General features: G+C 42.1%; 1 protein-coding gene across 5 annotated transcripts in view; it reads right to left on the bottom strand.

Moving 5' to 3' along the window:
* Positions 1 to 338: 338 nt before the first annotated feature.
* LOC143277480 (HAUS augmin-like complex subunit 5) overlaps positions 339 to 16,721 on the bottom strand; it is a 92,151-nt gene continuing 75,768 nt past the window's right edge. For 4 of the 5 annotated variants that reach the window (XM_076582327.1, XM_076582328.1, XM_076582329.1 and 1 more), the window contains exons 17-19: positions 10,198 to 10,221; positions 5,379 to 5,511; positions 339 to 3,830 (exon numbers count right to left, since the gene is read on the bottom strand). In XM_076582327.1, the coding sequence (XP_076438442.1) occupies positions 3,680 to 3,830; positions 5,379 to 5,511; positions 10,198 to 10,221 (308 nt within the window). In that variant the 3' untranslated portion in view covers positions 339 to 3,679. The remainder of the gene's footprint in view (positions 3,831 to 5,378; positions 5,512 to 10,197; positions 10,222 to 16,721) is intronic. The other variant, XM_076582326.1, reaches the window with a different exon arrangement.

Here is a 16,721-nt window from a genome sequence, read left to right as displayed (position 1 = left end):
TGCTTACATTTTGAGGTGGGGTTTCTGTGCGCACCTGTCATTTTTTATCCAGGTTTGTGTGGCCAGAACCAATGTTCCACACAGCTCTCACAAAGTGCACACCTGTCATTTTTCTCCAGGTGATGTTTGTGTGGCCAGAACCAGTGTTCCACACAGCTCTCACAAAGTGCACACCTGTCATTTTTCTCCAGGTGATGTTTGTGTGGCCAGAACCAGTGTTCCACACAGCTCTCACAAAGTGCACACCTGTCATTTTTCTCCAGGTGATGTTTGTGTGGCCAGAACCAGTGTTCCACACAGCTCTCACAAAGTGCACACCTGTCATTTTTCTCCAGGTGATGTTTGTGTGGCCAGAACCAGTGTTCCACACAGCTCTCACAAAGTGCACACCTGTCATTTTTCTCCAGGTGATGTTTGTGTGGCCAGAACCAGTGTTCCACACAGCTCTCACAAAGTGCACACCTGTCATTTTTCTCCAGGTGATGTTTGTGTGGCCAGAACCAGTGTTCCACACAGCTCTCACAAAGTTATACTGGTGCTCACATGTTTTCTTTTTACTCTGGCATCCAGTGTTGTTGCAGTTTCCCCTGTGCTGTCAGGGACTTCCCTACCACAGACACACACACAAAAACTGAGCAAAAGAAGAGCTGGCAACAAGCCACTGTTATTCTTGACCCTGAAGACTACCTGATTTTGTGGACAAAAGGGTTTTTTGCAGCAGACTGATAAACATTAACAAAGCACAACAAACATTTCAGAATTATGATGAAAGGTTTTCATAAGATAAAAAGTAAAACAAACAACAATTATTTCTTCTATTCTAGATGGAGGAAAATACTGATTTTTTATATATATATTTTTATATTATGGTCTACAAGGCATTGTAACTTTTATTTCATCCAATGGAAAGGCACACTGCACGAAAAGACACATTAAACTCATGACTCAGAACAGAGTATTAACAGCAATTTACAATCTGATTTTAGCTAATAATGAATCGAAGCAGCCTTGTATAATGGTTAGAAATAAAATGGGATGAATCTTTTCAAATGAAGTAGAACGGACAGTATAATCCTCAGTGTATTGTATCTGAACACATACTGTTGGTGTTACAGCCATAAAATATCTCATTCAAAGTTGATACAGAAACCAATGGTCCTTCAAGTGACCATAACCCTGCCCTTACCCCGATGCGTGGGGTGGGGATTTTTCACTCTGTTTAATCAATGTGCCATCCAAATATACCTGTCTGCCAAAAATGAATTAAGGTATGAATATGCCAGGGTACGGTTAAAAAATGCACTGTTTTTGTATTGTCATGTGTGTCATCAACAAAAACAGTATGCTGTTAAAAGTGTTATTAGTGAAGTATTCTATTTGACAAAGACAAGGTTTGTAGAGCTTCATATTATATCAGTCAACCTTCTACTGTTAAGAATGACCTGTTAAAATGTACCCAGAGAGTACAGACGTTCTATTTCTGACCCAAACTCCACAATTTCAAGTATTGCGTCGCTGCAATTTACGTTTTATTTGGTGAACAAAAATATTATGAATGATTCATGTGTCCATAAACCCACATACATCAGCTGGGCATTGTTCATACCTGCTTTATAGTCTGGTCTTTTTTTTTTGTCCATATCTACCTGTCTCACAAAACGTCAGGTGTAGTTCAAGAATCCGGACAATGTTTAAAAAACAAACAAAAAAAAACTCCCCTGTAAACCCACAATTTCTTGCAATCCCACCATTTCTCTCAAAGTGAGAAAATTTCAAAAAGAGAGAAATTGTGGGATTGTGAGAAATTGTGGTTGTTCCCCTCCCACGTTTTCTCAATTGCGAGAAATCATGGGAATTCCCCCTTATTTTAATCAAAATTATTTCCTTTGTCATCAGAGTTGGGTTCTTGTCTTATCCCAATGCAAATCTAAGAGAAAAATCAGAGGGAAGAAAAGAGAAAGAGGGGTGCGACAACAATGACATAATGATAATGACAGTGGTGTTCTTGAAGACATCAACAGTAATGACACTGAAACACATCTATTTATTGCATTTCACATAAGATGGATCACTGCAATGCATCAACCTTAAATTCAACATCGGAATCAATAGCAAACAACAAAATTAAGGCAATGTAAATAACTCATAACTCAAACAGAAATATATGATATTATACTGATTATAAAATATAACATAATAAAACAGAACAGAACAGAACTGAAAAAAACTTGAACCAAATCTTTCCCGAGGGATGTTGGGAATAACGTCAAAATGATTCAACTCTCTGCATAAATGTGATAGAAAAAAATGTTCCACAATGCTTTATCCTCACATAGGGAGCATTTGTTGTGATGCAACCTTGTCTGTCACATTCATTTAGAATGTTCTTCATTTCATGCTTGCTCATTTGTTCATTTGTTTGTGTCGGCATCCTTTCACATGTACAATTGCAAAGAAATTGGATTCTCAGTTTCATAGAAGACACTCAGAACATGAAAACGTTATTTCAAAAACGGAGTGAAAGAAAATAACAAATCAACCAGCCAAGTAAACACACAAAAGGAAACACAACCACACTCACTCACTCATACAATTACACATTTTTTCAAAACCAGCACTGTGTCAACTTCACCGTCTATTGTTGATGTCTTCGGCAATGCCACTATCATTATCATGATCGTCATTGTCATCGCCCACATTTCTTGTTTCTCTCTCATTTTTCTCTTAGATTTGCGTTGGGAAAAGACATGAACCTGACTCCGATGACAAAGGAAATATTTTTATATAAAAATAAACATTGTGAGAAATTGTTGGGGCACCCCTCACAATTTCTCGCTATTGAGAGAAAACATGGGAAATCATAGGCTTACATCCCCTCTTCGGCAGTTGCAAAAGGCATGGCCAACACAAACAGCAGACAGTTAAGAGTTGATTGCAAAATTCAACTTTAGTCATCCCTATCGAATTACTGAAAGGATCACGGAGCTGTTCATGTACAGAGCCAAACCATGCCATGTTTCCTTTCTTGCCACTGCGAACCTCTTCTTTGACTTGACTTTATTTTGCATACTTTTTTAGGTTTTTTCCCTTCATTTTGGGGGACTTTAAGAACTTGGAGAGTTCCTTTGCCTATACTAAAATAGGTCAGTCAGGAGTGCCCACAGGTCAGACAGCTTAAAGTGCCTATAGGTCAGTCAGGAGTGCCTGTAGGTCAGTCAGTCTAATGTGCCCACAAGTCAGGAGTGCCTATAGGCCAGTCAGTCTAATGTGCCCACAGGTCAGTCAGGAGTGCCTATAGGCCAGTCAGTCTAATGTGCCCACAGGTCAGTCAGGAGTGCCTATACGCCAGTCAGTTTTAAGTGCCCACAGGTCAGTCAGGAGTGCCTATAGGTCAGTCAGCCTAAAGTGCCCACAGGTCAGTCAGGAGTGCCTATAGGTCAGTCAGCCTAAAGTGCCCACAGGTCAGTCAGGAGCGCCTGTAGGTCAGTCAGCCTAAAGTGCCCACAGGTCAGTCAGGAGTGCCTATAGGTCAGTCAGCCTAAAGTGCCCACAGGTCAGTCAGGAGCGCCTGTAGGTCAGTCAGCCTAAAGTGCCCACAGGTCAGTCAGGAGCGCCTGCAGGTCAGTCAGCCTAAAGTGCCCACAGGTCAGTGAGAAGTTCCCACGATGACTGTGTTCAGTCAGACGTTGGTGGTTCCCCCCGCTGTAGAGTGGTGGAGGTCCAGCTGTCGGATGTTGGTGACGATGATTTTCCATTTGTTGAACCACTGTTGGAAGGTCAGCCCCTCCATCGTCACCCATGGGGTGCTGAACTGGGCCGGCTGTTCCCACCTGTGGTACACACAACTCTCAACATCATTAACTGTACAGATAACAGCAAAAAGGAAATCTATAATATACAAGTAAATGGGTGTGTGTGTACACGTGTGCATGCATACTTTGGAACAGAGATATCGTAACAAACCAACTACTATAAAATTGGTTTGTATCAGTGCACTGTTATCAGCATGTGTGTTTTAAATAAAGTATACACATGTAAGTCCTGGCTCGCTTGGCTCACACCATGAATTGACATTAGCTTCCAGTTGGGCTGACAGCAAAGTGAAAGGTGTATGATAATAATAATAATGAATACTTATGTCCAGAAATCTGTTCTAGGTGCTTTACTAAACACTTTTGTTTACATAACATATAATATCAATGTTACGTAGACACACCAAAATGTGACTAACAAACTAAACACACACACACACACACACATAATGCATACATACATTCTAACATACATTTGTACATAGCAGCTGTCCTCCACACATATGTACACACAGACACACACAAACTCACACATGCTCGTCTAATATCACTTACAGTGAATGAACAGAACGAATGAACTCACATGCACGATAAAATAACACACACAGATACACATTCATACACATGCATGTGTATGTGTACACATACATATGTATTAACACAAAGTCAAGCACACCACATGCAAAGGAGTGGACCTGCCTCAACCAAACTCACTGCTGAGGGAAGGTGCGTTTTGAGACCAGATTTGAATGAGGCTAGAGAGTCAGAATGATGGAGGTTATCAGGAAGCTTATTCCACGTCTTTGGCGATTGAAAAGAAAACGATCTGTGTCCACAGGTCTTACTTCTGACATGAGGTATCCTGAGAAGTCGAGTATTAGAGAAAGAACGGAGCTGGCAAAATGGAATACAGATATGGAGTTCAGAAAGATACTTTGGGCCAGATCCGTTGACTGCAGAAAAAGTCAGAGTGGATATCTTACAGTCTACTTGATCAGAAACAGGCAACCATTGGAGAGACTGAAGGAGAGGGGAAACATGGTCAAATTTAGCAGCTCTGCAAATGAGTCTGGCAGCATTATTCTGAATTCGTTAAAGTGTGTCTAACAGATATTTGGGAAGGCCGGCCAGTCTTTCCCTCTTTTCATTTCAATGACTAAAGGCCAGTTAGAGGTGAAAACTGTTCAAAAGCCATCCAAAACAGATGACAAACAAATCAAATTTCACAGAACAAAATTTCAAAACAACTGCATGTTTTATCAGTTATAACTAGTGCTTCTATGTTCTTTCATTCTGAAAGAAATTGAGGTTAAAATTTTTTTTCTTTTTTCTAAGAGATACTCTGTCGAAGCAACATCATAAATGCTGCAGTTTGTGACACACTTAAATGTGTGTCAGACAGTTCCGCTACTGAAACCTTATTCAACATCCTATGAACTGTAAAATCATTAAACAAAACAAAACGAACAAACAACAACAAAAACACAGCAGGCAAAGAATGACAGAAGAGACACTGTCACAACAGCCCCAAAGTCTCCAAGCACTGTGAGGAGAGAGGTCACTCACCAGGCCTGAACAAAGTCTTTCACTTTGATGCACTTTGTGGAGGCACGTGCTGCTTTGTTCAGTCGCTTCTGCAGCACAGGTAGCAGTTTCTCCAGCTCTTGTTGGTCTTTATTTTTCACCTTGTCACACAGTTCTGAAAGCATCAACAGCCACATGTGACACACATCTCAGTGAGCTAGACACATCAAATATCAAACACACACACAGAAATGGTAACCATACAGTTATCACAAGGCTGCACCACTTTGACCAAGTCTTGCTCAGCACTTATCATCAGCTGACACACTGCAAACAGTGTACATACTCATCATGATCACTGACACACTGCAAAATATGTACTGGTGGCAGAATGATTAAGACGCTCATCTATCAATGCAGAGAGTCTGTGAAGGTCTGGGTTTGATTCCTGCTCTCGCCCTCTCTTCTAAGTTTGACTGGAAAATCAACCTCAGCATTTAGTCATTTGGATGAGATGATAAGAGAGTGTTGTCCTCTGGCAAAATTCTGTAGAAGAAATCCACTCTGATTGGTACACAAATATAAATGCATGCATTCAAGGCCTGACTGAGCGCATTGGGTTACGCTGCTGGTCAGGCATTTGCCTAGGTAAGGTGAAGCATACATGGATTTGTCCGAACACAGTGACACCTCCTTGAGGAACTGAAACTGAAACTAAGTGTTGGTGAGACTTTCACAAACTGGGGCTTGTCAGTGAGGGGATCACAAATCTGCAGTATGGTATGTGTATCAACATTAATTTGAGTCAACATTTCATTAGATTTAACATCTTTGTAAAGACACTGTTTAACGATGGAGGACTGAGTCTCTTCTGTGTGCTTGTTATCTTCAACCACTCTCAAAATGACAAACCCACACTCGCTGAAAAATCTTGATGAAGCCAGTTTAACCCAGTGCAATCATAACAGCGATCTTTTTCTCACTTTGCGACAACTGTTTGGAACCAGCTTCCACTCACAAATGGTTACTCTGAAACCCCCTCACAGTTTAAAACTGCCCTGAAGACACACCTGTTCAGACAGTCATACAATGTTGTATGAAATTGAAATGAAATAGAGGTGTGTGGTTGTGTTGTGTTGTGTGTGTGTGGGAGGGGGAGCGGGGGGGGGGGACGAGGGGGGAGAGGTGGTGGCGGGTGTTTGCACGTCCACACGCGCGAGCTTGTGTCTGTGTGTTGCGGGTGTGCGGGTGGGTGAGTTGGTACGTGTGTGTGTGTGCGTGCGTGTGCGCACGCGTGTGTGTGTGTTGTGCGTTTTCTAATGTATAAATATGTATGTGATTTTTTTTTTGATTTTTTATTATTATTATTATTATTTTTAATTTTTATTTATTATTTTATTTTATTTATTTATTTTTTAATTTTATTATTATTATTATTTTTTTTTTAACACGAACTGTTTTATGAAGTAATGTTGTAGTTTGTTTACTCAGTTGTCCATCTGTTGTGCTTTTGTTGTTGTTGATGAGTTGTGTGTGTGTGTGTGTGTGTGTGTGTGTGCTAGTGTATGTGGACGTGGTGGAGGTGTGAGTTTTTTTGTTGTTGTTGGTTTTTTTTTTTTTTTTTTTTTTTTTAACAATAGGTACATTTTTACATTTTCAGGTTTAATATCTTAAATGTAATGATGTACATACGTTTTTACTTGAAATGTTTGATGAATATTGCTTTATCATGTGATGTTGTAGCCTGTGTGTTTCAATTGTTTGTCATTCGTGTGTGTGTGTGTGTGTGTGTGTGTGTGTGTATGTGTGTGTCTGAACATTTGCTTCATCATTCTAGTTTTGATCTGTGTGTGTAATGCAGGGTGTTTCTTCAGGGAAATGCTTAGCAAGAACTTTTATTTTATTTTATTATATATATGTGTGTGTATATGTATGTATATGTGTGTATGTATATAAATGTATGTATGTCTCTCTCTCTCTATATATATATATATGTATATATATATATATATATATATATATTTATATTAATGTAATGTCGCAGTAGTTTGCATTATTCGATTGTTGACCTGTGTTCGTGTGTGTATTGTGCCTGTAGGTGCGTGTATGTGTGTGTGTCACTGAGTGAGTGCGTGAGTAATGTGTTTGGGTATGCGGCTTCTGTTCGTTGGTGCATGTGTGAGTGCGTGCGCGCGCGCGCGTGTGTGCGTGTGTGTGTGCACGCGCACGCTGTGTGTTTTGTGTGTTTGTATGTAGGTATGCATGTATGTATGTATGTATGTGCCTATGTATATATGCATGCGTATACGTGCTTGTGTTCTTTCAATTTCAATTGTCTTTTTTTTCTTTTTTTTTCTTTTTTTTAAATACCTGTTGCATTTCTTGATTTAATCAACTGACATGACCTATTTTAATTTTTCTCTCTCGCCTATATTTCAAATTATATGCATATGTTTGTGTGGGGATGTTTGAGTGAATGTTTTTAGTGCTTTTGTAAAGCGCATAGAGCTTCAAGAATATGCGCTATAGCAATAAGTCTTAATAAATAAAATAAATAAATAAACAGCATACCACTGATGTCAGTGCACATCACTTACAGTGAAAAGGCACTTGAGTGCTATCAAATGGTATCAGTTATTTATAATAATGATCATAATAATGGGCATTTATTATATCTCATAATTTTCCAGAAATACTGCTGAAAGCACTTTACATTTTGTTCCCCAACCCACTCCTCTCCCCTCCATAACCACAACCTCATCCCCACACCCGCTCTCTCTCTCTCACACACACACACAGAAACAGGTGCCAGAATACACTCACACGACTGAACATTAGAAACCGCCCATCCACCCATGATGTCCTTTAGAAAACACATTCCTGCAACACGTGCTCATGCACACACACACACACACCTGAAAGCACCCCACCATCCACACCCACACAAATGGCAAACGACTTCCCAACATAAACATCAACTGCCCTTTCAGGAGGTGACTGGTGAAAGGGCAGTAATTCCTGCATGGATTGATTGCCATGGACTGTTTTCTGTTTGGTGGAGTTTGGGTTTTTTCCAAGTCACTCAGCGGTGGTATAAATTCTCTCTTTATTCTTTTCTTCTGTTTTTTTGTTGTTGATTCAAATCTTCCTCTAATTTTCTCAGAAATATATATGGATATTTCTGGCCTTCATACTTCATGCAATCAGTCTGGAGCAGTTTCAGAAACTGTAACAGAATAAGTGGAAATTTACAGTGATGAAATGTGTGGTGCAAAAGCTACTTCTGAATACTGCACTGGATGCCAGACTGGGATGACGCTGTACACTGAGCTGGGTGATCAGTACCTGACTGGTCAGCTGCTTTTAATTCAGCAAAACATGACCTCTCTCTTGCGCATAACTGACTGTTTCTGTCTTGTTTGGTTATTTCCTTCACATTTCTTTGAAAACTGCGTGAATTCTGGAAGAGCTAGCACAATATGATTATGATTTGAGTTAAATATTTTGTCTCCTTTTCACTAAGCAGACAATGTACAGCACTGAAGTGGAGACTGCTGGAAGACTGGTCATTTCACAAACCTGGTGAAATGAGGGAAAGCTGAGGACCCTTGGCAAACAAACAGTGGAATATGTCCTCAACTCATGCAAAGCGGTACTGAGTCAAGGATGATACACATGGAGGCACAACCAAGTGCTGAAAGAAACTGCTCACACGTGGTGAGCACTGTCCAAGTAGCACCCACACCACCAGAAGTTCCAGTAGAGTTCCTCTCTGCAGAAGGCAACAAAGTCTGGCCAGGAACAGCTGAAACAGCTGAAGCATAGAAACGTGGGCTGCTTGATGGTGCCGAAGATTGGGAATGCACAGCTGACCTACCAGAGGGGAAGAAACACCCGAAAATCATCAGCAAGAGCGGCATGAGACCTGACATAGTACTCCACTCCAAGGCAATGAAACAAGTGATTCTGATTGAGCTCACTGTGCCATACCGAAGCAGAATGGAGGAAGCCCACATCTACAAGACCGAGAAGTATGCTAGTCCAGCACCCTGAGAGAATCTGGCTTCCAAGTCAAAGTCCTCACCATATAGATTGGTGCAAGAGGGTTTGTAAGCGCATCTGCCTACAGCCTCACGAAACAGCTGTTGATTTCTCAAGGCAATGGCAGAAGCAGCAGAAGAGTTCCAGCTGGATTTGGTCAAGGAGGAATGAAAGTAAACTTCATAAGGAATAAATAAATTTCCCTACTCAAACTAGGCGTATGATGGCTAAGTGGTTAAAACGTCTGCCAGAAAAGGTGACTCAGTCCTGAAATGGTGACCACCCTGGAGGCGTGGGTTCGAACCTGCTGAGGACCAGGGAAAAAAAAGTTGGCAATAAAAGGGGATTCAGGAGTCATGACCTGGGTGCGGCCCAGTCCTCTTAGAGTGTAATGAGTTAAGGGCCGAAACATTTGACTGAGGGGGGCTTCTCTGAAGACCTTGCACTTAAAAGAAAACAAATCCACAGCCAACTGCTGATAATCATTCAGTGTTAGTGATGAGAAAGGCTTGTTGATCAGTGGGAGAGTGTCATCACAGAAAACTTGCAGAACACAACAAAACTCTGTGATGAACATACATGTTTTGTGAAGATGATGTGAGCAACATGTAGATTACCTCAGCTTCTTGAGAGCAAAAGCTGATCAGCAACATGGTGCACGTAACTGAGTAACTGTTAAGTGGATTAGTGGACTACAAACACCCCTCACAAATGGAAAAATGCACACACACACACACACACACACACACACACATACACACACACACACACACACAGAGTGCATGCAAGAGTGGGTCCCCCCAAAAAAAAACAACTTTACCTGTCACCAAAGCTGTCACAACACCTTCAGACACAGTAAATCACATACAGGTAAGCATGTCTATGTGCACAGCAGAGCAACAAAAACTGAACAGATTGTCAGCAGTCATGTCATCACAATACTGCTATACATACACAGTCAGTGTAATATGCAAAGTTTTTATGCTACAAGATTGTACTACTTTAGGCACACATACATGCAAACATACATACACAATTTCCAGTTATGCTGTGCATGTTATGCCTGAGTACAATTCATCAAAAAATTTTAACAAGAATTTTTGTTTTGTTTTAAGTGATGGATCTGCAGATAAGACAGACAGATAGATGCACAAATATGCACATGCTTGCATATACATACGCACACACACAATATTCTGTTTTAAATCGCTTCCAGGTATCTGGTGTGCTGCCTTCCCTTACACAATGTTCTGTTCTATCTCTTCCAGGAGTCTGGTGTGCTGCCTTCCCTTACACAATGTTGTTCTATCTCTTCCAGGAGTCTGGTGTGCTGCCTTCCCTTACACAATGTTGTTCTATATCTTCCAGGTGTCTGATGTGCTGCCTTCCCTTACACAATGTTGTTCTATCTCTTCCAGGAGTCTGGTGTACTGACTTCCCTTACACAATGTTCTGTTCTATCTCTTCCAGGAGTCTGGTGTACTGCCTTACCTTACACAATGTTATTCTATCTCTTCCAGGAGTCTGGTGTACTGCCTTCCCTTACACAATGATCTATCTCTTCCAGGTATCTGGTGTACTGCCTTCCCTTACACAATGTTCTATCTCTTCCAGGTATCTGGTGTACTACCTTCCCTTACACAATGATCTATCTCTTCCAGGTATCTGGTGTACTGCCTTCCCTTACTCAATGTTCTATCTCTTCCAGGTATCTGGTGTACTGCCTTCCCTTACACAATATTCTATCTCTTCCAGGTATCTGGTGTACTGCCTTCCCTTACTCAATGTTCTATCTCTTCCAGGTATCTGGTGTGCTGCCTTCCCTTACACAATGTTCTGTTCTATCTCTTCCAGGAATCTGGTGTACTTCCTTCCCTTACACAATGTTCTGTTCTATCTCTTCCAGGAGTCTGGTGTACTGACTTCCCTTACACAATGTTCTGTTCTATCTCTTCCAAGAGTCTGGTGTATTGCTTTCCCTTACACAATGTTTTATGTCTTCCCGAGTCTGGTGTGCTGCCTTCCCTTACACAATGTTGTTCTCTCTCTTCCAGGTATCTGGTGTACTGCCTTCCCTTACACAATGTTGTTCTATACCTTCCAGGTGTCTGATGTGCTGCCTTCCCTTACACAATGTTGTTCTATACCTTCCAGGTGTCTGATGTGCTGCCTTCCCTTACACAATGTTCTGTTCTATTTCTTCCAGGTATCTGATGTACTGCCTTCCCTTACACAATGTTGTTCTATCTCTTCCAGGAATCTGGTGCGCTGCCTTCCCTTACACAATGTTCTATCTCTTCCAGGTATCTTGTGTGCTGCCTTCCCTTACACAATGTTCTGTTCTATCTCTTCCAAGAGTATGGTGTACTTCCTTCCCTTACACAATGTTCTGTTCTATCTCTTCCAAGAGTCTGGTGTACTTCCTTCCCTTACACAATGTTTTATCTCTTCCTGAGTCTGGTGTGCTGCCTTCCCTTACACAATGTTGTTCTCTCTCTTCCAGGTATCTGGTGTACTGCCTTCCCTTACACAATGTTGTTCTATATCTTCCCGGTGTCTGATGTGCTGCCTTCCCTTACACAATGTTCTGTTCTATCTCTTCCTGAATCTGGTGTGCTGCCTTCCCTTACACAATGTTGTTCTCTCTCTTCCAGTTATCTGGTGTACTGCCTTCCCTTACACAATGTTCTATCTCTTCCAGGTATCTGATGTGTCTGCCTTCCCTTACACAATGTTCTGTTCTATCACTTCCAGAGTCTGGTGTACACAATGTTGTTCTATCTCTTCCAGGAATCTGGTGTACTGCCTTCCCTTACACAATGTTCTGTTCTATCTTTTCCAAGAGTCTGGTGTAGTGACTTCCCTTACACAATTTTCTGTTCTATCTCTTCCAGGAGTCTGGTGTACTACTTTCTCTTACACAATGTTTTATCTCTTCCAGAGTCTGGTCTGCTGCCTTCCCTTACACAATGTTGTTCTCTCTCTTCCAGGTATCTGGTGTACTGCCTTCCCTTACACAATGTTGTTCTACACCTTCCAGGTGTCTGATGTGCTGCCTTCCCTTACACAGTGTTCTGTTCTATTTCTTCCAGGTATCTGATGTACTGCCTTCCCTTACACAATGTTGTTCTATCTCTTCCAGGAATCTGGTGCGCTGCCTTCCCTTACACAATGTTCTATCTCTTCCAGGTATCTGGTGTGCTGCCTTCCCTTACACAATGTTCTGTTCTATCTCTTCCAGGAATCTGGTGTGCTGCCTTCCCTTACACAATGTTCTGTTCTATCTCTTCCAGGAGTCTGGTGTACTGACTTCCCTTACACAATTTTCTGTTCTATCTCTTCCAGGAGTCTGGTGTGCTGCCTTCCCTTACACAATGTTGTTCTAACTCTTCCAGGAGTCTGGTGTACTGACTTCCCTTACACAATGTTCTGTTCTATCTCTTCCAAGAGTCTGGTGTGCTGCCTTCCCTTACACAATGTTCTATCTCTTCCAGGTATTTGGTGTGCTGCCTTTCCTTACACAATGTTCTGTTCTATCTCTTCCAGGAGTCTGGTGTGCTGCCTTCCCATATACAATGTTCTGTTCTATCTCTTCCAGGAGTCTGGTGCGCTGGCTTCCCTTACACAATGTTCTGTTCTATCTCTTCCAGGAGTCTGGTGTGCTGCCTTCTCTTACACAATGTTCTGTTCTATCTCTTCCAGGAGTCTGGTGCGCTGCCTTCCCTTACACAATGTTTTTCTATATCATCCAGGTCTCTGATGTGCTGCATTCCCTTACACAATGTTCTGTTCTATCTCTTCCAGGTGATCTGGTGTACTGCCTTCCCTTACACAATGTTCTATCTCTTCCAGGTATCTGATGTGCTGCCTTCCCTTACACAATGTTCTGTTCTATCTCTTCCAGGAATCTGGTGCACTTCCTTCCCTTACACAATGTTCTGTTCTATCTCTTCCAGGAGTCTGGTGTGCTGCCTTCCCTTACACAATGTTGTTCTATCTCTTCCAGGAGTCTGGTGTGCTGCCTTCCCTTACACAATGTTGTTCTATATCTTCCAGGTGTCTGATGTGCTGCCTTCCCTTACACAATGTTGTTCTATCTCTTCCAGGAGTCTGGTGTACTGACTTCCCTTACACAATGTTCTGTTCTATCTCTTCCAGGAGTCTGGTGTACTGCCTTACCTTACACAATGTTATTCTATCTCTTCCAGGAGTCTGGTGTACTGCCTTCCCTTACACAATGATCTATCTCTTCCAGGTATCTGGTGTACTGCCTTCCCTTACACAATGTTCTATCTCTTCCAGGTATCTGGTGTACTACCTTCCCTTACACAATGATCTATCTCTTCCAGGTATCTGGTGTACTGCCTTCCCTTACTCAATGTTCTATCTCTTCCAGGTATCTGGTGTACTGCCTTCCCTTACACAATATTCTATCTCTTCCAGGTATCTGGTGTACTGCCTTCCCTTACTCAATGTTCTATCTCTTCCAGGTATCTGGTGTGCTGCCTTCCCTTACACAATGTTCTGTTCTATCTCTTCCAGGAATCTGGTGTACTTCCTTCCCTTACACAATGTTCTGTTCTATCTCTTCCAGGAGTCTGGTGTACTGACTTCCCTTACACAATGTTCTGTTCTATCTCTTCCAAGAGTCTGGTGTACTGACTTCCCTTACACTATGTTCTGTTCTATCTCTTCCAAGAGTCTGGTGTATTGCTTTCCCTTACACAATGTTTTATGTCTTCCCCAGTCTGGTGTGCTGCCTTCCCTTACACAATGTTGTTCTCTCTCTTCCAGGTATCTGGTGTACTGCCTTCCCTTACACAATGTTGTTCTATACCTTCCAGGTGTCTGATGTGCTGCCTTCCCTTACACAATGTTGTTCTATACCTTCCAGGTGTCTGATGTGCTGCCTTCCCTTACACAATGTTCTGTTCTATTTCTTCCAGGTATCTGATGTACTGCCTTCCCTTACACAATGTTGTTCTATCTCTTCCAGGAATCTGGTGCGCTGCCTTCCCTTACACAATGTTCTATCTCTTCCAGGTATCTTGTGTGCTGCCTTCCCTTACACAATGTTCTGTTCTATCTCTTCCAAGAGTATGGTGTACTTCCTTCCCTTACACAATGTTCTGTTCTATCTCTTCCAAGAGTCTGGTGTACTTCCTTCCCTTACACAATGTTTTATCTCTTCCTGAGTCTGGTGTGCTGCCTTCCCTTACACAATGTTGTTCTCTCTCTTCCAGGTATCTGGTGTACTGCCTTCCCTTACACAATGTTGTTCTATATCTTCCCGGTGTCTGATGTGCTGCCTTCCCTTACACAATGTTCTGTTCTATCTCTTCCTGAATCTGGTGTGCTGCCTTCCCTTACACAATGTTGTTCTCTCTCTTCCAGTTATCTGGTGTACTGCCTTCCCTTACACAATGTTCTATCTCTTCCAGGTATCTGATGTGTCTGCCTTCCCTTACACAATGTTCTGTTCTATCACTTCCAGAGTCTGGTGTACACAATGTTGTTCTATCTCTTCCAGGAATCTGGTGTACTGCCTTCCCTTACACAATGTTCTGTTCTATCTTTTCCAAGAGTCTGGTGTAGTGACTTCCCTTACACAATGTTCTGTTCTATCTCTTCCAGGAGTCTGGTGTACTACTTTCTCTTACACAATGTTTTATCTCTTCCAGAGTCTGGTCTGCTGCCTTCCCTTACACAATGTTGTTCTCTCTCTTCCAGGTATCTGGTGTACTGCCTTCCCTTACACAATGTTGTTCTACACCTTCCAGGTGTCTGATGTGCTGCCTTCCCTTACACAGTGTTCTGTTCTATTTCTTCCAGGTATCTGGTGTGCTGCCTTCCCTTACACAATGTTCTGTTCTATCTCTTCCAGGAATCTGGTGTGCTGCCTTCCCTTACACAATGTTCTGTTCTATCTCTTCCAGGAGTCTGGTGTACTGACTTCCCTTACACAATTTTCTGTTCTATCTCTTCCAGGAGTCTGGTGTGCTGCCTTCCCTTACACAATGTTGTTCTAACTCTTCCAGGAGTCTGGTGTACTGACTTCCCTTACACAATGTTCTGTTCTATCTCTTCCAAGAGTCTGGTGTGCTGCCTTCCCTTACACAATGTTCTATCTCTTCCAGGTATTTGGTGTGCTGCCTTTCCTTACACAATGTTCTGTTCTATCTCTTCCAGGAGTCTGGTGTGCTGCCTTCCCATATACAATGTTCTGTTCTATCTCTTCCAGGAGTCTGGTGCGCTGGCTTCCCTTACACAATGTTCTGTTCTATCTCTTCCAGGAGTCTGGTGTGCTGCCTTCTCTTACACAATGTTCTGTTCTATCTCTTCCAGGAGTCTGGTGCGCTGCCTTCCCTTACACAATGTTTTTCTATATCATCCAGGTCTCTGATGTGCTGCATTCCCTTACACAATGTTCTGTTCTATCTCTTCCAGGTGATCTGGTGTACTGCCTTCCCTTACACAATGTTCTATCTCTTCCAGGTATCTGATGTGCTGCCTTCCCTTACACAATGTTCTGTTCTATCTCTTCCAGGAATCTGGTGCACTTCCTTCCCTTACACAATGTTCTGTTCTATCTCTTCCAGGTATCTGGTGTGCTGCCTTCCCTTACACAATGTTCTGTTCTATCTCTTCCAAGAGTATGGTGTACTTCCTTCCCTTACACAATGTTCTGTTCTATCTCTTCCAAGAGCCTGGTGTACTTCCTTCCCTTACACAATGTTTTATCTCTTCCTGAGTCTGGTGTGCTGCCTTCCCTTACACAATGTTGTTTTCTCTCTTCCAGGTATCTGGTGTACTGCCTTCCCTTACACAATGTTGTTCTATCCCTTCCAGGTATCTGGTGTACTGCCTTCCCTTACACAATGTTCTATCTCTTCCAGGTATCTGGTGTACTGCCTTCCATTACACAATGTTCTATCTCTTCCAGGTATCTGATGTGCTGCCTTCCCTTACACAATGTTCTGTTATATCTCTTCCTGAATCTGGTGTGCTGCCTTCCCTTACACAATGTTGTTCTCTCTCTTCCAGTTATCTGGTGTACTGCCTTCCGTTACACAATGTTCTATCTCTTCCAGGTATCTGACGTGCTGCCTTCCCTTACACAATGTTCTGTTCTATCACTTCCAGAGTCTGGTCTGCTGCCTCCCCTTACACAATGTTGTTCTCTCTCTTCCAGGTATCTGGTGTACTGCCTTCCCTTACACAATGTTGTTCTACACCTTCCAGGTGTCTGATGTACTGCCTTCCCTTACACAATGTTCTGTTCTATTTCTTCCAGGTATCTGATGTACTGCCTTCCCTTACACAATGTTGTTCTATCTCTTCCAG

Source organism: Babylonia areolata, chromosome 34, assembly GCF_041734735.1.
Source record: "Babylonia areolata isolate BAREFJ2019XMU chromosome 34, ASM4173473v1, whole genome shotgun sequence".
NCBI lineage: Eukaryota > Metazoa > Mollusca > Gastropoda > Neogastropoda > Buccinidae > Babylonia > Babylonia areolata.
This window is presented reverse-complemented; position numbering and strand designations above follow the sequence as displayed.